The sequence below is a fragment of the Vicia villosa genome, linkage group LG3 (genome assembly GCF_029867415.1).
Source record: "Vicia villosa cultivar HV-30 ecotype Madison, WI linkage group LG3, Vvil1.0, whole genome shotgun sequence".
NCBI lineage: Eukaryota > Viridiplantae > Streptophyta > Magnoliopsida > Fabales > Fabaceae > Vicia > Vicia villosa.
The window spans coordinates 15,235,784-15,261,487 of NC_081182.1; the positions used below are offsets into that span (position 1 = coordinate 15,235,784).

The 25,704-nt window shown below is 28.2% G+C and overlaps 1 protein-coding gene and 1 pseudogene across 1 annotated transcript; one reads left to right on the forward strand and one right to left on the reverse strand.

Moving 5' to 3' along the window:
- Window positions 1-14,758: 14,758 nt before the first annotated feature.
- On the forward strand, window positions 14,759-19,302 carry LOC131657617 (cytokinin hydroxylase-like). The gene is made up of 4 exons (XM_058926993.1): window positions 14,759-15,041; window positions 15,218-15,447; window positions 17,818-18,435; window positions 18,746-19,302. Exons 1-4 carry the CDS (start codon window positions 14,759-14,761, stop codon window positions 19,172-19,174), a joined length of 1,560 nt encoding a protein of 519 aa, XP_058782976.1. The 3' UTR covers window positions 19,175-19,302.
- Window positions 19,303-23,187: 3,885 nt separating this feature from the next.
- Window positions 23,188-25,437, reverse strand: LOC131657618 (uncharacterized; annotated as a pseudogene).
- Between the last annotated feature and the right edge of the window lie 267 nt (window positions 25,438-25,704).

A 25,704-nucleotide genomic window follows, 5' to 3' on the forward strand; every position in this document is an offset into this window, starting at 1 on the left:
GAGTTTGGACCTCTATTTATAGGCCAAAGAGTCTGCACTCAGAGCTTTGCAACTTGCTTCAAAGTTTGATGATTTGGCTTAAGGGATAGAAAGGAATCTTTCACATTTAATGCAATGGTTAAAAGTAACTAAACCATGGTTATTTTGGCCAAGCTTCTTATCTCTTTCCTATCTGATCTTAAACCAGAAAATATCATTCAATCATTGCTTTGGTGTGTCATTACTTGCATTATTTGGCAAATTGGTTCATAACGTTGCAAAAATGGCTTGAAATTTCAAGTGAAAATGGTCACTAATGTCAAAATTCAAAACCATAGCTACACTCCATATTTTTTCATGCTCTTGGACATTTTGGAAAGCTCATATTACATACTTCAAAACCCTAGTTGAAAGTTTCTTCAAGATCTTTAAGGAAGTGGGTGAAAAAGATCCATGAACTTTGAGAAAAATGAGGTTTTAAGTGAAGTTTTCAAAAGATACCAACTTTGAAGCTCCATATCTCTTAAATGGTTGATCTTATGGAAAAAAATTATATGTGACAAAGTTGTTCATTGGATCAAAATCTACAACTTTCATGTTGGAAGTTTTTTTCAGTTTGTAGGTGAAATTTTGAGAAATTCCCTCCCAAAGTTTGGAAAAAAACCATGAAAAACACTTAGAAAAAATTTCTAAGTATGAAAGTCAAACTTTTGACTTTTTGATTCTTGATTGATTTTCTTGATTTTTCTTGACCAAATGACTTCTCATATCATATATTGATGATTTAAAACTTCAAAAGTCATGGTTGACCAAAATTCCCCAAAAGTCAATGGTGATCTTGTTGAGTTGACTTTTTCAGACGAATCGCATTTCTGGAGATTTCAAATGAAACAGGCTATCCTCACCATATGAATGGTATGAATGGATCATATTGAAGCATTAGAGGATATTGAGCCATGGTTTGAGTTGTGACACCATGTCCTGATTAAAAAGTCAGTTATTCAGTGAATTAGGTCAAAAACCCTAATTGTCGACCAGATGAAATTGATGACTGTGGATCTTGAATTGAGATGTAATTTCCATTGGATGTTGTCATAGGGATTATTTGAAGATGATTGAAACCTTTGATTGACTCCCTGGGGATTTTTAGGGTTTCCCAAATGTGATCCCTGATTTCAGTCCCTGATAGTTCAAAACCCTGATCTGAGGATTTGTCTGATCAATCTTTGTGTAGGAGATGTTATGAGCCAATGGATTAGGTCAAAATGATGCACTTGAGGTCTTGATATCATGTCCCAAGCCATTAGGTCAAATTCTGAGCAAAAGTCAGGAGTATGCTGTCTTCAGTCAGAACCCTAATTCAGTCGATTCAGAGCCCTTAAGTTTGTTGAAATGAATCTTTGAGGACCAAATGTTGATTGTAGATGAAGATGATTCATTTGAGATGAAGGGAGAACAAAACCCTAATTAACTGTTACTTGCACTGATGAGTGATTTCCTGATTAAATCCTGCTGAGTCACAAGTAGCAAACACAAGCTATGCAATTTGTTAGAGATGCAAATGATGCATATGCAAATGATATGAGGTGGTATCTTAGGTCAAAAATTGGGGTATGACAGCATCCACGAGAAGATGAGTTGTAGCTTCTGAAGACAACACCAAAATTACATCTGCTGAGAATAAACAATAACACTAATTAACATCAGCTTACAACACCAAAATCAATAAACTAGCTCGAATCAGAAATATAGACAATTCCATATAACTCACCAGATAAAGCTTAATCTTTATATAACTCAAAGAAACATTTTGCCCAACGGAATCGCAAATCATATAAATCATCTTGTGTTAATTCTGTAGGATCATTAAATACCTACAATACGTAAATAACAATATAGAGTTATTCTTTGAAAATTCACATTAAGTTGTAAAACGCAAAGTAAATAACAAATTAAAGTTATTTTATTACTTGCATCCAAGATTCGGTTACATTGGCAGAGACAATATCCAACATATTCAACAATTAAATCATTATGACGCCTACAATTGACATTAAATATTTGTTCAAAGTTAGACAATTTTACACACTGATCTTGGAGGTTGTGCATTTGAACATGCGATTAATGATCTATCAAGTGTTTGTTATAAATGTCCGAAAAGATATATAATTACTAGTTTCAATGAAGTGAATTATTATTTAAATAATAAAGTAGGTTATCTCCTATGTATTATCTATTACTATCTGTTCTATGCAAATTTCAACTATTCATGTTCATCAATATTTTTTCTTTCTCTTCAAAATTGTTTTTTTTAATCATTTCTCAATCATTGAATTAATCACATAAGCGATGGCTGGCCGCAAATGGTAGGAGATATCTCTTTTTTAGAATCGCATAGAATAACTAATTTAATATAAATATGAACTAAAGAATTTGCTCTAAAACTCTACCTCAGAATTATTTATTGATGCTGTTACCAGTATAAGTATAATCATATAACTCATCAACTATATTCTCATGGAGATGGACAAGCAACAAGGATCTTCTAATTATGATATTTTTTTATGATTGGTATAAATTGCCATTACTTTGTAATTAATCTTTCAAATACGTTATCGATGTAAGGGTTGCACCCCTAGTGCGCTTTCTTATATCCAATTGTTTATTAAAAAAAAAGTTTATTATCCGGTTCTATCATTGAACTAACTAATTTCTATTTAATCCATCTAATATCAATCAACTGGTCAATTAATTAACCTTCATATTTTTTTACACTGTTTTAACTAACTTAATTTTGTCAATATATTTTTTTCTCACAAAAATCACATTAATTAATTAATTTTCTCATTTCATGAAATTAATATTGCTATAAATTGGAGTGATACGAAGTCAATTTTATTCCATGCAAAACAATATTATCAATCAGAAATTAAAAACATAAAAATAAATAGTGCTATGGGACAAACCAGTGCTTCAGTTGTTCTAGTTGTGGCATTATTTCTGAATGGCTGGCTATAATGTATGCTGGAAATTTTATGAGTTGTGTTACTTTGTTGATCATAAGTATTATGGTGAGTTCTTTGACAAGTGTAAAGATCTCGAAATGCAAAAAGTGCTAATCCTAATTTGTGTGTTATAATTATCAAATAAATTTGTGTGTGGAAATATTAAGATATAAAGTTTAAGTATGTCCTATATAAATAATTTTCATATGTGATTTGTATTATTGTACAGAAAATATGTGCATCTGCACAGAAAAATTCATTGTTAATATAGGAATGTAAGATAAATTGCATTTTTTAAATGTATTAAGTACATAGCTATTGAAAATATAATGTATGTTAATAGTGGAAATGTCAATATTATATAGGAAAACCTCACTATTAATTGGTGTTTACTTCCTACAGTGAATAATAGAGCTATTAGTATTGATATACAATTGCTTCAATTAATGTTTTATATATACATAGTAAATAAATAACATCTAATTAAAGTTTCTTTTAGATAATATTGTAAGACACTTCTTTGAAGAAAGTATTTGTTGTTGTATTTAAAATGCGTTTGTTTTTGTGATGAATGAGAACATTTAGGCCTAATGTGCCCTTTAACTTTGAAATTGACACATAGTTTTTCATGGCCGAAAACATCTCTCGACAAGTATAAACAAATATAATCTAAAGATTGACTTTGAGATTTGCTTATTGTCATGATAAAAGAGACAACAATTAGTAGTTGTCTTGTGATAAGTTTGAAAAGTCTCGGAGATTGAGATAGAAAGACAAAAATATTTTTGATATGTAAATGATATTTCTAATATTTTTACTTAACATGATCTTTGGCTCAATGACTTGGATTCACAAGCCTAATAACAACCAATGCTGTTCTATTATATAATCCTTCTAATTGATCCAAATTTCTCAACAGCATGATAGTTGTGTTAATCTTCAATTTTGTTAAGTGATTAGGCAACCCAAAAGATTTTAGGCAACTCAGAAATTATGGTTTTAATGTTTCAAAAACCTCATTGTCATATGCTTTAGATCTATCAATGGAATTACAACTCAAAAATTCCTTCTTTTCACCTAGAAAGTAAAGCCTCGCGAATGTAGCGTTCAAATAATTAAAACAAAAGTATGAAGAAATGAGTAAATTTATAAATGGTTACCTGGAATAAGTTGTGGAATAAGTTGTGTGATATAATTCTTGATTTAATAAACTATTTCAATAGTTGAAGTCAAAATATTTCTAATTTGAAGGAAATGAGAATATATGTAGTTTTGAAGTATATCTGGATAAGTACTCAATACAATAACATTAATTGGATTACAATAATCAGTATCAACAACTCTTCGTAAATTGTAATATCAACATATCCATCATTTGGTTCTGATATTTTTCCATCACCAATTTTCAAAATTCATTATGAGAAATGTTTAATATCTTAAGATGTGTGTGAAGTTGAGCCATTTTATAACCTCATATTTTTTTGTAAAAGTTAGCTCTTTACAATAATCTCAAATATATGAAGCATTTATTGATGCACGAACAGTATGTAATCTAGTTCCTCTTGGTATAGTTGGTAGAATTTGTATGAAATCACCACAAAATACATCAACCTTCCTCCAAATATTTGTGTACATGCAATCTTGTCATCACTTATAATATCCTTCAATAATTTGTTAAGAGTTTTAAAACAGAATTTATGTGTCATTGGTGCCCCGTCTCATATGATTAGCTTTGTTAACTTCAAAAGCTCCACAAGCTTTGAATCTTTTTCAATATTACAAATAAAAGATTCTAGAATAAGAATTGGAATTTTGAATTTTGAATTAGTTGTTCTTCCTCTTGGTAATAGTAAACTGAAAATATCATTTGATTCCATAGTAAAAATAATGTGACGGTGAGAACACAATGAAGCCAAAAGTGTGCCATCCATTAGGGTAAGTGATGATACTCTATCATCATGACTACTATAGCTATTTGCATATGTATTTGATAATTTTTAGTTTATTTGGTTCAAGTTAGACCAAGAAATAAGAAGAAATGGGAGAAGTGAAAAAAATAGAAATAAAGATGAAAAATATAAAGAATCGCCAAGCATAAAAAGAAAAATGCTAATGGAATTTGCGTGCGTGATGATGAACGATTGAAGAAGTGCGCGACTAAAAGCATTGTGTGCACAACGCTGATGTTAAAGAGAATTCTTGTGCGCTATTAAAGCATCACGTGTGCTATTTGTACCTTTTTTCTGACGCTTTTTGACAACTATAAAAGGGGAAAAGGTAGAGGAAAAAAATGGGAGTATTTATGGAGCAAGGTTTTGACGTGGGAAACAATTCCAGAGCTTATGAAAGAAGGTTTTCAGCCATTGAAGACCAAATTCAACCTTGAGTTCATGTATTATTTCTCTAAATTCTTTGTATTGCTTTTTGTTACCATGAGTAGCTAAATTTATTCTGATTTAGTCTTATGGAGATGAACCTATTTTGATCTATTGAGACATATAACTTATTTTGTATTAATTGCATAAATTGATATTGCAGTTTCTATTCAGTTACTATTTTGTGTAATGTTTTCTGTGTGTTGGCGAATTCGTCAATTAAACCTAAGTTTGTAGTGATTATTGACCTTAACTCTATAAACTTGAACGAGATTAAATATTTAACTAAATAATTCTTTTAGGGATAAATGATTATTAGTTGTGGCTAAAGAATTAACGAACGTAATTTGTCTGATTTTACTATCTGGCTAGCTAGTGGAATTAGGGAGTTGTAGTTTAAATTAACGAGTTATACATCAATGAATTGGGTATTACAACCTTATTAATTCGTCGTGACTCTATAAAATCAATTTTAGACAAATAAAAGTAGTCATCAACAGTGAGATTTACAGGATTCGAAAAAGATCTAATCGCTATTAATCTGATCAAGTTTTGCCAACAATTTTATTTAAGTTTTTATTTTATCTAAACAAACATGAAAACCCCAATTCTACTTTCTATAGCATTTGAATCACTTTGTTAAAATAAAGACATTCCATTTGGATACAAACTTATAAATTTTATTACTTCGATACGTTTAGTATACTTGCTAAATTGTCATCATTGAGTTATTGTACATCTTCATCTATGTGCGTTAAACCTTGTTATATTGTGTATAAAATATGTCAAAAAAATGAGGAAATTTGTTGTGCAGTACCATAAATCAAAATTGAAGTTGTTTGAAATAAATGTTGTTGAACTTATATTAGCATTGAAAATATATTATACATGGGTTATTTGATAATCTTCTTTGTTCATATAGAATTCAATCTGGTAAGTACATCCATGAAATTCTTTTCATACATGATATGGTCAATTCATTGAAGCGGATAACTACATGGTGACAAAAAGTTTATGCAAAAACAAATCGGAACCTCAATTATTTTCCTAATTGATTGCCTTAATAAACTCACAATCATATTAATCTTAAAGAAATCCCATTGCAAAACATGCTTCTCTGAAACTTTGATATTTAAACCCTTCAACTGTCTTGATGTCGTCATAACTTGCAGTTTTTTTCTTCACAGTCAACAACATCCACAAATAATAGAAGTAGCATGTGGTTAGATAACCATATTAGACATGCAACTTTGTACCCTCTTTTCTTGGTTTCCAACTTCTACTAATTTTAACATAAACAAACGTTGAGATAAATTGAACTTAAGTCATCGATTTTGCTTCCTCAAACACTTTGTTTGTTCCAAACCATGATGTAAACATTGATTGTGTAATACTTGGTTTTAGTAGCACATTACAAATCTGCTCATAATATTTGTACTGGACAAAATTTTCTCCTTCCATGTTGAAAAATAAATCCTTCAACATGTCTCGCGTGGTGATATATACCCGCAATCAAGGTATTACTTGATTTCATCAACAACTAGTTTACTTGGGACAATAGAAGTTCGTGTTAGAACTATAACTATTGAAATTGGATCAAAGTCATTATTGATGTATTTGAAAGGTATTTAATTGAAATAATTTGATTGTACCATTCCATGTTGATGTGTTCTTCATACTTTAATAGAAAATTTGAATTGTGAGGGACAACATGCCCATTCTACAACTTGATTCCATTCTTCTCAATTGTCATCCTATTATCTATTCTTTTATAGATTGGATACCCATCTTGGTCAACTAATGTAACTTCTTGAAATTTATTTGGATAATACTTGTAACACCTTCTATATTTTATTAATGAGGAATTTGGATTTAACAACCCAAAAGAACCATGCACTTTGTTGCTCTTAACCAAATTATACAATTTAGGCTTTATTAAAAGATTAGGGACCCAACATTAATTAACTTGTCTATAACATCTGGAATTAGATAGTTGTTTTATAGATGCAAGAAAGTTAAGATGTGAGCATGCAATAATCCTCACTTTTGGAACTCAATAGTGTGCATATCTACAAAGTTTATGACAAACTCAAAAATCATCATATTTATGGTAAAGCTATTCATGTAACATATTAATAATAAACAGGAAAATACATGCAAGCACTTTTCCTAAAACTCCTTTCTTTGTAACATCAACAAGTAGGTTATTAGACTTCATTTTGAAAATGACGATATATATTGTGGTTTCAAATTTAACGCACCAAGTACTCTCTAAATTTTCGAACCAATTCGGAAACCCCACTTTACTACAAATTACCTTGCCATCATATTTCAATTGATTCATAAATCTCGGGCTTCCAACATATAGTGATGGTAATATCACTCTTTTTATTCTGCTTGCTTGAACCTGGTGTTTGAATTTGATCACCTATTTCATTGAGGCTTCTATACTTTTAACACTCTTAGCTTGGTTTGATTTTTACACAACCACTTAAATCTCTTTAATTGAAGCATTGTGTAACCATCAATCAAAGATTGTTGAAACAATATCCTTGATGATAACAAAATTTTGGCTTTTTAACATCTTGTTTTCTTTTATTTTTACCCTGTTTCTCTAATTGTACATGTCTGCCAAAATGTAAAGGTCTTTATGAGTTATGGAATTGCATTTCATTCTACCCGTCGAATACTTAAACCTGAAGATCTTATCGCAACACACTCACAATACGCATCAAAATCATCAGGCATCAATCGAGACGCCACATTAGTGTCCATGTCTGAAACACCGACGAAAGCTCAACCGTACTATTCACATCAGGGATGTCTCAACCGACACAAACAACACAGAGGCATTAAATTCGATAACCATTACGGTTATTAGCCCTAAATCCATTTCTGAAATCTAGAAACTAACATCTATTATTCCTAATCAAGATCTATGATGTCTATTTCTAAAACAACACAAATCCAGAGCATTTAAGCAAAAAGATCAAGAACAACAACAATGATGATTTGTAAAGCAAATATATAAAAATGATCTCAATATCAACAAATGTACATACAATAAGAGTAGAAATATACATATAAAATCCACCATTGGAATGAAACATAGGGAAGAAAGGAGATGAGCTGGAAACTCTCGTCGTATCAAGGCAATCGAGACAAATCCATAGCCAATCCACATGATGTAGCACCCAATGGTGTTTCCTAAACCTTTAAACCATCAAGAAAGGATCAGAGCTCAACTTGTCAAAGAAAAGATGATAAAACTTAACAAAATTTGATTTTACAACATATATACAATTCTGAACTTCCAGACCTCGCTAAGCCACACAAATCTCGCTAAGCGAGCTTCCACTAAATGCATTTCCGAAAACATTAAATGGAGGGTGTTTTCGGAGATGCATTTTCGAAGACACCCATTTTTTGGGATTTCGGAAGTACACTTCCGAAAAAACGCAGAAGTTTTGAAGTATAGAATTATTCTAAAACAGTGGTTTAAAATTAAGATCTTCAAAAATTTATACTATTTATTAGTTAATAAATTGACAATAATGTTTCTTATGACAAATATATCGATCTTAATTATAAGGAGCAACCATTTCAAATTTTGGACCGATCAAATAAAACATCTTATAAAATTTTAACTTATTTTAAATAATAAGAGATAAAAACATATTAATTGGTAAGATAAGGTAGTATTTAATGGAATAAGTACATTCCTTTTAGAATAAAAAAAGATATTTTAATAATTATGGAAATTTGTTATATTGAATTAATAATGATACACAAAATTAGAATGAATTTATTATATTAGAATGACCCAACAACTGCCATATTCAGTTCTTTTTATTTCTATCAATTAATAAAAAAAAATTTCATTTTGATACTTTATTTCTTTATTCTTTTGAATCTATCAACTATTATTTTTAGTATTTTAAAAAAATTATAAATTTTGATTCCTCTAAATTATTTGCTACTATTTTAATTTAATTTTTTTTTTTTTGCGAAGTTTACGTGGTGCACTTGTGTATCTCAAATAATTTTTTTATGACATTTCATCAATACAAATTTAAATTATTATTAGTTTAATAATTTTTCTATTTAATTTTTAAATTTTATTAATTTATTTATAAATTTGAGTTAAGTTTTAATTGTTAAAATTAAAATTTTAATTGTATTTTTTTTATAAATTTTATTACTTTTAAGTTAAAATTATATTTTGTAATTAACTATTAAACTATTTATATTTATAATTTAGCTATTTTATAATTAACGTAATAACTTTTAGATAATCTCAATAATTTAGTTAAATAGTTACAATTTTATAAATAATTTATTTAATAATTTAAATATTTGTTTTTTAAATAGTTAATAATAGTTAAAAAATAAATTAATAAAGATTAAAGTTATAAATAGTTAAATTAGTAAAATAATAATATTTTAAAGTTTTATCATTGGTATATAAAATGCTCACGGTACTTGTATATTCAGTATATTAAAATATATATAAATTTTTTGATTAATTTATATGTTCCAATGATTATTTAATGACATATCATTGATGAAATATATATTAAAAAAATAAATAAAGATTAAAAAGAAAACAATTAAATTAAGAGAATAATAATATTTTAAAGTTTTATCAAAATGAAAAGAATTAATATTTGAAAAGAAAAGATTGAATAATTATTTTTACTAATTTAAAGTTTTATGGATAGAATTAAAGTACTAAGATGAAAAGAATTAGTAATTGGCAGACATAAATATAATTGAATACATCAGTTTTTTTAAAGAACACTTAATTTGATAGACTCTAATACGATATTAAAATTTGACATAACTCATTCTTACAAAATCGATTGATAAGATGAGGAATGTCACTTTATATAAACTGTTTTTAATGCTCTATCTTAGAACTTTAAAATCTTCCTAATAATTTTTAAGTGATGACATTTTGCATAGACAACGTAACTTTTATAATTTATTTATAATCAAATGATATTGTTTACAAACATTGGCTTCTATATGACACATTTATGATATGAGTATATAGTTAATGAGAATCATGTTGGGCTTTTTTTCTATATGAGTACCGTTAAAAGAGTAACTAAGTATTTATGTCGGTGGAAAATAGTAGTTATCATTTAACAACTACTTCTAAAACCACATGATGTGGTCCAAACCAAAACATGTAAGATGAAAGTGAACCATATTAAAATTTGTCAGATATTAGGTTGTATTTCATCTTCACATGGCTAAGGGTAGTTTGTGATTTTATGGATTTCTATTTTGAGTTTGGTTGATGTAATAGAAAGGATGAGTTGTTGCTGTTGTTGAAGAAAGAGGAATTGTGTTACTGTAGAAAATAACCGTGAGAGTTGGAGAGAAGAAGTTCTTGTGTTTTAACTTATCTGGTGACATTTAGAGTTGAATCACCATTCAAATGGTTCGTGATGAACCCTAAAAAATAACCATTAGATTAAATTAAAATTTGTGAGTAGTTAAATAATGTCAGACACTTCAATTATACCACTTTCTCTTCTATTATCTATCTTGAAAGCTTACTTCTTTATATATTTACTAATAAAATATTGAGATTCTTTTTATTTTGGATTAAATTGAACTTTGAGGGATTATACAATCCGATCTATTGTAAAGTTTGGTTCAGGATATCATAGCATTAAAAAAGTTTTTGCTGCCAAATTCTAATCTGTAATAATGAACTATTTTTTTAACTGTCATTCTACTTTATTTGGTTGGTTAGGAATGAGATTGTTTTCCAGAAAGAAAAATAGAACGTCTCGGATATGGTTTGAAAAGCGAAAGCTTTGGTGTGAAAATGAGCTAGTATAGAGAAAATTGTTCAATCCAATTGCAATTTTTATGAATTCTCTAAAAATCCTATGTTTTACTTATTTTAGGGTGTAATTGGTGTGTAATTTTCTTTTCGAGCTTTCGTTCGTGTTCCTTTGTTATTGGAAGTTTCTTTGTATTCTTCTTTGAGAACTTTGGTTCTCCTTTCAATAGACTCTTGCTTATAAAAAAATAAACTATCATTCTACTTTTTAAGAAAAATAATAATTAAATTAAAGTTATATATTGTAGATAGCCAAGTCGAAAATCCAGCTTACTCCAATAAAAATTGTGAGATAATTCCAAAACATTTCTACTGTAGTTGAAATAATGATATTTTTTTTAATAAATAATGATATTTGTTAGGGAAGAGAAAAAGAATGCGGTAGATATTAAGGACCAATAAGATCTTATAAGATTTAATTGATCTAATGGTAAAATTTAGTGATATACATGTGAAGGATTGGATTCAATTGAACGCACACCTTAGACATCACCTACTTATTTTTTAGTTTGTCTTTGTTTAAATAAAGTTAGAATTTTAGAATGGTTAGGCCCATTTTGTCTCTAGTCAGGCCCGACTCCAACCAGGTGCAGGTGCAGGCAGTGCTACTGCACTGGGTCTCACAATCCTGAGGGTCCAATTTTTAATATTAATATTAAACAAATATATAAAAAAAATGAAACATTAAAAGAAATAAAAAACAAAACGGTACAAGTCTCACCTCTTTCTATTATCCGATGTCTTTCTCTCTCTCAACACAACACTACAACAACGATAAAAAACAAAGAAAACCAAACGCAATCAATAACACCGCCACCGCCGTTCATTGAAACGCCACACCGTAACGAAACTATGCACCATAGTGAAACACCGCGCTGAAACAAAACATTGCACCAAAACGAAACGTTGCACCGTAACGAAACACGGACGCAACACCATCGTCTTATGGGGTACGTTTTTATTCTTTTCTTTATTTCTTTCGGATTCTGGTATGGTATCGTAAAACTAAATGAATATATAGTTATAGGATTTTGGTTGTTTTGTAATTTGTTTCATAGAGTTTTAGACAAACCTAATTACCTAAATATGGGGTTGTTTTGTAATTTATTTCATTGAGTTTTAGACAAATGTTAAGAGTCTCACATCGGAAAATATATGATTTGAACATGTGTTTATAAGTGGGGGCAATCCTCACCCTACTAATCGGCTTTGTAGGGATGAGTTAGGCTCAACCACATTTCTTAACATGGTATCAGAGCCTCGTTTAAGATCCGGTGGGCCACCTATTATGGATTTCGTCCGCTATCGGGCTACTCACCATTTATTTCCACGCTCCAGTTGTCTAGTCCTAGGCGTGAGGGGGTGTGTTAAGAGTCTCACATCGAACAATATATGGCTTGAACATGTGCTTATAAGTGGGGACAATTCTCACCCTACTAACCGGTTTTGTAAGGATGTGTTTGGCTCAACCACATTTCTTAACAACAAACCTAATTACTTAAATATGGGTTTGTTTTATACTGAGAAGAAGAGAGATTATTTCTTAATTGATTTTGTGTGGTGCTTTTACCGGTGTTGTTACTGTTATACTGTGTTGAGACTTGAGTGTTGTGATGCAAAATGCAAAAATAAATTGATTTTGGTATGTTTTATTTGAAAGTTGAATATTCTTAATTTATTTTTTAACTCTTATTTTATGCAATGAAAAAAAATTATTTTGTGCAAACTGCAACAGATTTAAATTTTTTATTTTTATTCAAGTTTTGTTCTAATTTCCTAAAAGATTTATGATTAAGCTTAAGCTATTAATATTTAATTTCCTCTATAATCTTATTAATGTAATTGATTTTTCTTGCTGTAATAATTTAATTTATTTTAGGAACTCAATTTTGCAACGGGACTGCCAATAGACGTTTGTCGGTAAATACTACGGTCTACCGAATTGATCTTCAGCAGACACATTAGATATAGGGAGATATTCCAGGTGTTTTTACTATGCCTTCTAAGAATAGAAAGTATGAATGTGGAAATGATAAGCGTAGGAAAAAGAAAAAAAATTGAAGAGAATTTGAATACCCCAATAGTTGAGCTATCTGAAGAGGAATCTTTTAGGATTAATTATTTTTTTTACCTTGTTGATCAAGTTGTTGTTTCTCTTAATAAGAGATTTGAGCAATACCAAGAATAAGAAAGTATTTTTGATTTCTTGTTTACTTCTCACAAGTTACAATCATTGGATGATGCAACTTTGAAGTCTTGTTGTAGTAACTTTGAACGGGTATTAAAACACAATGAACAATCTGATATTGATGGAAATGGATTTTTTGCAGAGTTAAAGTTACTTAGAGATATGTTGTCTGAAGAAGTTATAACACCTATTGATATATTATTATTTTCGAGGTTTTTGGACAATGTATGAATGCAATTTCCTGTCACTTTTGTTAGGAGTGGTGAAATTCTAGAGAAAGAAACTTAGAGAGACAAAGGGAAGGACTTTTATGATTAATTACTATAAGAATCGGTAGATCTGTGGAAATATCTAATAAGATCGGTAAACACTTCTAATCATTTTGAGTTAGTGTGATTCATTAGGGATGAAAGATTGGAAAATTCTAATCTTTTGGGGTAGAGTGATTCATATAATGGATGAAAGATTGGAAAAAATTTGTAGTAAATATGACATATTCTTATAAACTAATTTTATAATCTCTTGTAACGACTGGGAGGATGAAAGATTGGGAAATTCTTAGAGTCGTAAATATGAGGTGTTCTTAGAAATTAATATTGTAATCTCTTGTAGCGACTCTTGAGTTATAGTTGAATATATATGATAAAGGATTCATACACGTATTTTGTTAAAATTTTAGATGAATATGTGATGTCATGATTGCTAATAACCGTGATTTTGTTGTAGCTCCTGCATTTTTCGAGCCCCCACAAGTGGTATCAAATTCATGTTTTACTTGGTTGGAAACGGAAGTAAGATCCAATATTTTTTTCTCTTACTCAATATGGTAAAAATTGCAAAGGAAAAAAAAAAGCTAAGAGGAAGAATATTATTATGTTTTACATGGTACATATACACTCTATTTTTGTCCCTCTGCAATCATATATAATAATGTAGTTTATTTATTTAATTAAATAGGTGATTAATTTTATATAAAAAAATTGCGTTAAAATTGTGGTTAGTTCAATTATATTAAGTATTCATATTTTTAGTGCAGATTGAATTAATCATTTTTTTAAATGAATCAATTACATCTTTACTTTCAAAAAAATGTAAATGAAACATTTTTCTTCTCATATTTTAGTTTTGTTAGTATATATTAAATGAAACCTGAATCACGTTTGCAAAACTATTGCACTAGCTGTATTCGTTTAAACCGTGGTCCAAGCAATTTCTAGTGCCATAATAACTTTCCTGAAAAAGAAATTGTCATAATAACTTCTTACTCGTACGTATTGACCCAAATTTGGGTTTTGCTTTCTCATTATATAGCATAGCAATTGAAAGAGGAGTTTGTAGACAAAGAAACAAGATGGCTTTTGTTGCATTATCACAAACTCTTTTTGTGCTCACTTCAACAATACTTGCTATATGTCTTTGCTTGCTCACAACACTAACATATTTTTGGTGGATTTTACCAAACCATAAACTTCAAAACCTTAAGAAATGTGGATTTGATGGACCAACACCAAGTTTTCCATTTGGAAACATTAAAGAAATGAAAAGAAATTCTTCCTTTTCTTCTTCGCTTGATATCACTCATAATATTCACGCTACCATTTCCCCTTACTATTCTTCATGGCAAAAATCTTTTGGTAAGCTAAGAATCGTGATTTCTTTCATAGTGATAGATAAAGATATTTTAAATACTTAATATCAGATATTAGCACCATTTAGACTGGAACCAATTTCGCCGTTCATTTGTTCTGTATGGACGGGCTAAAGACTGGTTGATGTTTATGTTGAATAATGCATTTTTGTTTGTTTGTAGGGAAAGTTTTCATATATTGGTTAGGGGTAGAACCATTTTTATACGTTGCAGATCCAGAATTCTTGAAGAAAATGTCTGGAAAAGTTATGGCCAAGAAATGGGGAAAACCAAGTGTTTTTAGAAAAGATAGAAAACCAATGTTTGGAAATGGTTTGGCGATGGCTGAAGGCAGCATATGGGTACATCATCGACATGTTATAGCCCCAACATTTACTCCAATTAATGTTAAGGTTTAGTTCTCTTTCTCTTTTCACTCTCAAATTTCAAATCTTCATTCAAATAGTATCTTTAAAAAAAAAAAATATATTATATCATGATGTTAAACTTGATATACTTCAATAATATATTAAATAAAAAATTTAAATATATATATATATATATATATATATATATATATATATATATATATATATATATATATATATATATATATATATATATATATGGCATATCATATGAGAATGTCATTTTTATATATGAGAATGTGAGAATGAATTTGAACTATTAGATTTTAAAATAAATGGTAAAGATTATGTGTGAATCTTTTTTTATCTATTCTACCTCATTTATTTTAATAATGGAGGAGAGAGAAAAAAAGATTCATACATAATCTCCACAATTTATTTTAAAATCTAATGATTCATATTCATTCTCACATTCTTATATATATATATATATATATATATATATATATATATATATATATATATATATATATATATATATAAAAGGAGGGATCAAATTACATCAAATATTACACTCATTTACAACCATTGATTCATTTAAAATCTAATGGCTATTAAAACTCCGGCTTAATAAAATATTTCCTTTTTCATATGACCAATCATTCCTTATATATCTATCTAATCAATTTCATATATTAACAAAATATTATTTTTCTCTCACATTAATAATCAATCTCATATATATATATATATATATATATATATATATATATATATATATATATATATATATATATTTACATGTACTGCCAAATAAAAAAAAATAACACATAAGTCTACTCCTACAAAATTGAATTTAATTATTTTTTTAATTATAAATATCACTACTAAAAATTTCATCGGTACTATTTATATTACTACTAGAAATTTACTAACATATTGATGTTAATGAAAAAAATACTTATTCACTTATATTTTAATTTTTTTCACATAAGACATTACTATTTACATTTGCTACTATAAATTCTATCAAATAGATTTCGTATGAAATAAAAAGTTTCTTTTGATTTTTTTAATTTTATTAAAATTAAATTATGTTCGATTCTATTAAAATAAAGGATAAAAATAATATATTTTTAAATAAAGTAAGAGATAATTTTCAAAATATGCATAATAAGTTGCAAAAATTAAACTATAAATAACAATTTCAAATATTTTAATTTCAAATAAAAAAATTAAAATTTCTTTAAATATTGTGCTAATACTATTATGACTCTAATATTCATTCAAATACAATATATATACTTATACTTACGAAATGAACATAAAAAATATATTAATTTTACCTATAATTTAAGTGAATTAAATTTAAATAATTAAATTTAAAAAAATATTAATAGTACCGCTAATTGATCAAATTTACCTATAATATTCATTAACATCAAATTGATAGTAAATTTCTAGTAGTAATATTAATAGTACCGCTAATAGATCAAATTTTTAGTAATGCTATTTATAATTAAAAAAATAATTAAATTTATTTTTGTAAGAGTAGACTTATGTGTAATGGGCTGGATTGGTTTCTATCCTTAATATTTATTTTAAATCAACATAGAAAGAGAAACCAATCTAATCCATTAAAATCAACAAAATCAAAATTTAATGGTCGTGATTCATTATTCTCATTTCTCATACTAATCAAGTGTTTTCACTTGAGTCGTCTCCTATATATATATATATATATATATATATATATATATATATATATATATATATATATATATATATATATATATATATATATATATATAGGAGACGACTCAAGTGAAAACACTTGATTAGTATGAGAAATGAGAACAATAAATCACGACCATTAAATTTTAATTTGTTGATTTAAATGGACTAGATTATTTTCTCTTTCTATGATCCTTAATATTTATTAATTTAATGGTCGTGATTCATTGTTCTCATTTATCATAATAACCCAGTGTTCTCACTTGAGTCGTCCCGTATATATATATATATATATATATATATATATATATATATATATATATATATAGGAGGGATCAAATTACACCCGAAGAGTTACACCACGAGTTACACTCGTTCAATAACTACATCTCGAATTAATATTTTTTAAATTCAACCGTTGGATTGAAACATAATATCATATAGATCTTACCTATAAAGTTTGAGCTTAATCTATAATGATTTACTATGTCATTGAATCACATCAAAATTAACGTTATATGAAAGCTCATTTTGACGTTAATCTTTGGATATCTTGATGATATAGTAAATCATTATAGATTAAGCACAAAATTTATAAATTATTCAATACATAAATAATTTTTTTATACTTTGTGATAAATAGATACTAACTATTTTAAGCATTGTTTTTGTTCTGTCTAGACAATGGCAAGCATGATGATTGATTCGACAAAGAAAATGATCAAAAGATGGGATTCCCAAAGTAACTCCGGCCACCATGAACTCGATCTCGAAAGCGAGATTGTAGCAATGTCCGGAGAAATCATAGCAAGAGCAGGCCTTGGAATGGATAATGAAAATGGAAAAATAGTTTTTGATCAACTAAGAACTTTGCAAATAACCCTTTTTAAGACCAATAGATATGTGGGGGTTCCCTTTGGAAAATTCTTTAATTTTAAGAAAACATTAGAAGCCAAGAAAATTGGTGAACAAGTTGACAAACTCTTGTTATCCTTAATAGAAAGCAGGATGAATTCAAATGATAAGAAACAATATGAACAAGATTTGTTGGGTCGTTTGTTGAAAGAAAATAATGAGGTTGATGGACAAATGAACAAGGCTTTCACAAAAAAGGAGTTGGTTGATGAGTGCAAGACATTTTTCTTTGGTGGATATGAGACTACATCACTTTCAATCACATGGACTTTGTTCCTTCTAGCTTTGCATCAAGATTGGCAAAACCAATTGAGAGATGAAATTAAACAAGTTGTTGGTAATATTGAAGAACTTGATATCAACTTGCTTGCTCATTTAAAGAAGGTGATTCCAATTCAAAACTTTATGGTCTAAAAATATTTAGATATTTAAAAAGTGTCTCCTATAATTCTGACCTAGATATCTCATTATCATTATAAAACAAGAATACTGACATGGACACCGAACACAACATTAACACTGACATGTTGATAACGATAATAATTTAAAATAATAAATAAATTGAATGTAAACAAAATATTATTATGTTGGTGTCGGTGTCTGACACTAACATATACACACTTTTTTTAGAAGTGTCGATGCTAGTAAGCTATATATCATAGTTTTACATGTATGTAACTATTTATACATGCAGATGAAATGGGTGATGAATGAAGCACTTAGACTCTACCCACCATCTCCAAATGTGCAAAGGCAAACAATGGAGGACATTCAAGTAGATAATGTAAAGGTTCCTAAAGGGACCAACATTTGGATTGATGTTGTAGCAATGCATCATGATGTTACATTATGGGGGAATGATGCCAACAAGTTCAAACCAGAGAGATTTATGAATGATGCAAATGGGGAATGCAACCACAAAATGGGATACTTGCCATTTGGTTTTGGAGGGAGAGCATGTGTTGGTAGGAACTTGACATTCATGGAGTATAAGATAGTGTTAACCCTACTTCTTTCTAAGTTTAAGTTTAAACTCTCTCCTAGTTATTACCATTCTCCTACCATCATGTTGTCTCTTAGACCTAGTCATGGACTTCCTCTCATTGTTCAATCAATATTGTAGGATGTTATTGTATGAAACAAGAACATGTATCCTTCCACTCTTGGTATTGGATGGAAATAAATTAGAGGACAGCTAAATTAGGGCTAGAATAAAAGGTAGAGAAAAAACAGCATATATTGATTAAGAAAACATGGTATTGCCTCAAATTACAAAACTCATGTTGAGACTTAATATAAAATTTTGGTTGAACTTGTTGTCATCATTCCCCATTATGCCATGTCATGGTGATTATTAATCTAAGGTTTTGTTTTAAAGTTGGGAAGGGAATGGTAGGGAGGGTTTAAAAAAAAAGAGAGAAGAATTGAGGAAAAGAATTGAAAGATTTAAACGGAAAGGATTTTAAAGGATTTATTTTTATTTAAAATCAAAACTTCCTAATTTAAGAAAAGGGTAATGCTAACGAGTGCCCCAGGGGCACTGGTTAAGAGATTAAAAAGGTAAATTGAGCATTGTTTAATAAAGTAAAAAAAATAAATTTGTTCCTGAAATATATGTATTCAATGCATTTAAAACATAAATAACTAACTTTTTAAAGAATATTGTATGTGTTTAATACATTGCATATAGAATAATTTCTTTATAAGGAATGCTTAACCAGTGCCCCTGGGACACTCGTTAGCATGACCGTTAAGAAAATTAAAAAAATTTATTATGGGAGGAGTTTTTTAGAGTTTTAGAGAACTAAAACAAATTATTCAAATAAAATGTATCTTGTTATAGTATTCTAAAAATAAAAAATATTTCATACATAAATACTCTTTTATTATTCTATATAAAAACATATTTTAAAATAAGGTTAAATATATTTTTGGTCCCTATAAAATTATTAAATTTTGTTTTTGGACCCTATTAAAAAAATGATAAGTTTTGGTCCCCACAAAATTATTATCCATATAGTTTTAATCTCTGCTGTTAAACCAATGTGTATTTTTGTATGATTATTTTACAGACAAGTTTAGAACGTTATAAAAAGTTCTTCGGAAAAAAAGAAACTGAAAATTTGATTTTCTAAGTCAAAATTTGCATTACTTTTATCATTATCTTTTGAAATTTAAAAAATTCATATTTAATTCTTCTCATTATAAAAAATTCTATAATTTGGTAAAGAAATATTGTATAGTATTCTAAACATGTATGAAAAAAATTATTAAAAATTTTAAAATTTTGAGGATAATTAAATAATTTTCAAATTTTTAAAAAATAGCAGGGATTAAAACTTGAGGCATAAAAATTTTACAGGGACTAAAATATGTCATTTTTATAAGGATTAAAAATAAACTTTGAGATATTTATAGAGACCAAAAACATACTTAACCCTTTAAAATTTGTTAAAAAAATTTATTTCCTAGAAAAATATATATGTTGTTTTTCAAAATCCTATTTTCTCCTACTCTCCAATCTCTCAAGCAGATCCTAACTATTTGTGATCTTTGATAAGTATTAAAATTACATAATTTGCTATATAACACTAATAGTGGTTAAATAAAATTGACAAAAAAACAGCTCCATGTTATTGTAAACAATAATTAAATTTTAAAATTAGAATATAACTTTTTTTATGTCTTTTATTTTTATTTTTAAATTTAGGTAAAAATATATTTCAACAGAAAATAAATAAAAAAATCAAATGAGAAACAGATATAAGATTTTAGATTGTAAGTAATTTCTTAAGGTGATATTATCTTCTAGATCAGAGATAGTCAAATAAGGTGTTTTATTGACTTTGTGAAAGACAATTGGAATTACTTTAAGGGCTAAATTTCTAGGTGACGCTCACTTCACCTAACAAAATTCTACCTATAGGAGTCAATGTTACTTTTCTAGCCGGCCTAGCAAAGGTCTAATTCGCTTCAAGCTCATACACTTATTCAATATATAAAACTTTGTTTATGCTCGAATCAAGGTAATTTTCTGATCTTTATTTTTCATTAAATTTATATTAAATCTTAAATTCACTATTATAAAAAGTGTTTTTAATATTGAACGTAAAATGCATTTTACTTCAATTAACACTAATCTATTGAAATGCTTTTTAGTTTATTGAAACCTGCCTGTTAGTGGCCAAACTTAAACAACTTACTTTAATATAAATATATTTTTTTGTGTTGTATTATTTATATTATTTTATATAGAATAAAAAAACTGCAATCTAAAAGACTAGAACCCTTGATCTTCTTTTTAAAAGTTAACTAATATATTCATAATAGTACTTATATTATGTAATTGATAATTTACTATAATAAATATTAATAATATTTAAAAATTATATAATACATAAATTTGTGAGTTCTTGTCAACTCAATTTTAAATAAATTTAAACTATAAGTATAATAGTATAAATTTTAAAAAAATTATAATAAAAACATCATAAGTTACAACTCTTATAGTCTTATGTACTATAGGTTGTTAAAATAAGTTTTGTTTTTTTATTGAGTGTAAATAACAAATTATAATAATTGGCATAAATTTAAAAATATTCTGTTAATTAAATTAATAAACCGCGTAAACAACCATCGTAATCTTTAAAAAAAAATTAAAATAAAACTGTTAGGAAACTAAATTCTCAAATAGAACTTAGACACCTCTAAAATTTCAAACAATTTTAAATTTAAGAAATATAACTTATAATTATTGTGTTAATATATTTCAAATATTTATAAAAATTATGTGATTATAAATTTTTTTTAATTATAATATTTGTTGCTCCCTCTAATATTTTTGACAAGATCTGGCACAAGTAAATATATTTCATTAAACTATATTGTTTTTTATTTTGAATATAATTTAGTTTATACTTTCTCTTATGTTTAACCACATCTATAATGTCTGAATCGCCCTTGATTGTGCATTTCAACATGCGATTAATTATCTATCAAGTGTTTAATATAAATGTACGAAAAAGATATATAATTTTGTAGCGTAAATGAAGTGAATCATTATTTAAATAAAATAGGTTATCTCCTATGTATTCTCTACTATACTATCCGCTCTATGCAAATTTCAACTATTCATGTTCATCAATATTTTTTCTTTCTCTTTAAAATTATTATTTTTTATCATTTCTCCATCATTGAATTAATCACATAAGAGATTGCTGACCGCAAACGGTAGGAGATATCTCTTTTTTAGAATCGTATAGAATAACTAATTTGATATAAAGATGAACATAAGAATATCCTCTAAATTAACTCTACTTCAGAATTATTTATTGATGTTGTTACTAATATAAGTATAATCATATAACTCATCAACAATATTTTCAATAATTTGTTATCCAGTTCTATCATTGAACTAACTAATTTCTATTTATTCCATCTAATATCAATCAACTGGTCAATTAATTAACCTCTATATTTAACACCATGCATTAATTTTGTCAAAATATTTTTTTCTCACGAAAAATCACATTAATTAATTAATTTTCTCATTTCATGAAATTAATATTGCTATAAATTGGAGTGATATGAAGTCAATTTTATTCCATGCAAAACAATATTATTATCAATCAGAAAGAAGGAAAAAAAAATAGTGATATGGCAAAAACCAGTGCTTCAATTGTTCTAGTTGTTCTTGTTGTGGCATTATTTCTGAATGGCTATAATGCTGCTGAGAGTGTAGAAAGAAGTGATCAACCTGAGAAAGATGATGATGGTGATTTCAAACATAAGTATTTAAAGTTTTTAGTATGCTGGAAATTTTATAAATTGTGTTATTTTGTTAATCATAAGTATTGTGGTGAGTTTTTTGACAAGTGTAAAGATCTCAAAATCACCGCAGCTAAAAGTGCTAATCCTAATGCTGAAAGCCAAACTCCATGATCAGAGATTGTGGTCATGGTTTGTGTGTTATATTTATCAAATAAATTTGTGTGTGAAAATATTAAGATATGAGGTTTAAGTATGTACTATTTAATATGAAGATATTTAATAATCTTCATATGTGATTTGTATTATTGTACTACAGGTTACATATCTGTGCAATGGTGGTGTTTACTTTCTGCAACAATAATGAAACTAGTGTTGATTTACAATGGTTTTAAGTAAAGTCTTATACATAGTAAGCAAATAACATCTAATTAAACTTTGCTTAGATAATATTGTAAAACACTTCTTTGAAGACATTGTTTGTTGTTGTACATAAGATGTATTAGTTTCCACACGTTTTGCACAAAGATCTGAAAGACCTTTTAAATTTGTAAATTTTGGGTCACAACGAACATTTCTAACATAATTGTGAAGTTTATGTCGCACCACCACTTTCGGCTCATCTACAAAATCATTTGGATAAAGTTCAACCATCCTTAATAACTTTTTCACATCAAAAGCTGCAAATGACGATGAAGGACTCAAACATGAAACACATTCTAAAAGTTCAGTATTCTCTTCATCAAACCTAGCATTGAGCTCGTGCAACTGCAAATCTAAAACATTATACAAATAGTCGTGCTTATAATGATGCAAATTAGAAACACTTGAAGTTGTAGCATGTCGCCTAGGTTTCTTCCCTTGCACATATGATGCATCCATGTCAGGCACATCAATGTTAAGCTTATTGCGAATTTCCATAACCTTAGATATAAGCTCTTCCCATCCATCATTCCTCATTTTTTGTAATTCTTGTTTGGTAGCATTGACAAGTGACAAAGCATTCAAAAGATCTTGATCACGCTTTTGTAACGTTACACTCAAATCATTTGTAAATCCTAAAATCTCAACCATCATATATAACATGAAGATAAAATCAAATGATTAAAGCACATCTAACAAAAGCATAGTTTCACCAAATTTTTCAAATGACGTATCATTCTTAACTTCTTCAATTACCCCAATAATGGCACCATACAAAGTCATCAAACTAGTGAGAGTCCTACAGTGGGAACCCCAACGAGTGTCACCCACTCTAGCAATAGATGAGACTTGGTAATCTACTACCAGTTTCTATTTGGCCCTCTTCAATCAATTTAGCAAACTGAGTTACTTGTTTGTCCCGAAGTAATTAATTCTTGTCTCTTATTAGAAGATCGAATGAAATTAACAAGCATATTGACCTTACCGAAAAAACCACTAACACCTTTGTGAGTCTTAGTACATGCAATAAGTGCCAATTGAAGTTGATGGGTGAAACAATGCACATAATAAGCAGATGGATTCTCATTTTGGATTAAAGTTCTCAAACCACCAAACTTAATTACCTCTCATATTGCTAGCTCCGTCATACCCTTGCCCCATAATACTAGATATACTCAAGCCATTAATAGACAACAACTTCTCAAGTGCCTCCTTAAGTGACTTAGCACTTGTTTCTTTAACACTTACAATGCATAGAAACCTTTCTTTTACCAAATCTTTATTAATAACATAGCGAATAACAACAGCCATCTGTTCTTTACCAGCAACATCACCAGATTCATCAATCAAAACACAAAACACATCATCCGCAATATCACATATAATTTGTTGAGTTATTTCACATGCACAAGCAGCGGCAAGATCCTTTTGAATCTTAGGGACAATCATAAGGTTATTTCCCATAGCATAATTTATTACACTAGCTATCTCCAAATTGAATTGCTTTAAATTGTCCACCAACTCAAGAAATGGCCACTTAAATGAAGATTTAAGTGACTCGTCACTCCCTCTAAATGGCATGCCACACCTCAAAATAAATTTAGTAGCTACAAGAGATGTGTTTACACGAACACGATATTTGACAATCATTTTCTTAGTTTGATTAACAAACGAGGCCTTAATACTTTGGTTTGGTTTCATGAGAGCATAACCCATATGCTCACAATCAACATGACTATTGTAAGAAGTAGCATGATTAGCCAACCTTTGAGCATTCTTCCAATCACCAAAATTGTCTCCCACAAAATGATCCCTCCCATATTTAGAGACATTTTTAAACAAAAAACATAGCAAACAAAACACTAGATCCTTAGATTCACTATAATAAATCCAATCATACAAATCAAACCATTTTTTGCAAAATTGACGTTTTTGTTTACCTTGAATAGACCAAGGGTAAACGAAATTGTGAGGAGATTGATGACGACCTATTTTTAAATAAGATTTTCTTACCTCAGTTTGGATGTCTGGATGATAGCTTAAAATTGGAGGCCTAATTCCCGGATCCGTTTCCAACAATTCATAATCAACAACTTTGATACTTCCACTTGGATATTGAGTTTTCGATGCTTCTACATTATCCTAAGAAGTAGCTTTCTCTCTAGAGAGTAATGGGAAAATTTTCTTCATCCTATAATGAGAACAATGAAACCAAATGATTAGAAAGAAAATAATTTAAGAGAAATTAAGAAAGTTGATATTTTTAATAAATTGGGGTTTTAGGGTTCAATTCAAAAAGGAGAAAAGAATGAGGGAAATTTGAAATACTCATTTTACCTTTGATTTTCAATCACCCACAAATAAATACAACCAAGTCAAGTGAACAAATTGGAGAAGAAAATAAGAAATTTTTGGATTAGGAAATATGAGAACAAGAGACAAATATGAGAGATGGTGGGGTTT

What these genes read in the sequence shown, in the direction of transcription:
- LOC131657617 (XM_058926993.1), top strand. Translation starts at nt 14,759, where the DNA reads ATGGCTTTTGTTGCATTATCACAAACTCTTTTTGTGCTCACTTCAACA. An exon ending in TTACTCCAATTAATGTTAAG is followed by an intron (nt 15,448 to 17,817) that starts GTTTAGTTCTCT and finishes TGTTCTGTCTAG; the next exon opens with ACAATGGCAAGCATGATGAT. An exon ending in TGCTTGCTCATTTAAAGAAG is followed by an intron (nt 18,436 to 18,745) that starts GTGATTCCAATT and finishes TTATACATGCAG; the next exon opens with ATGAAATGGGTGATGAATGA.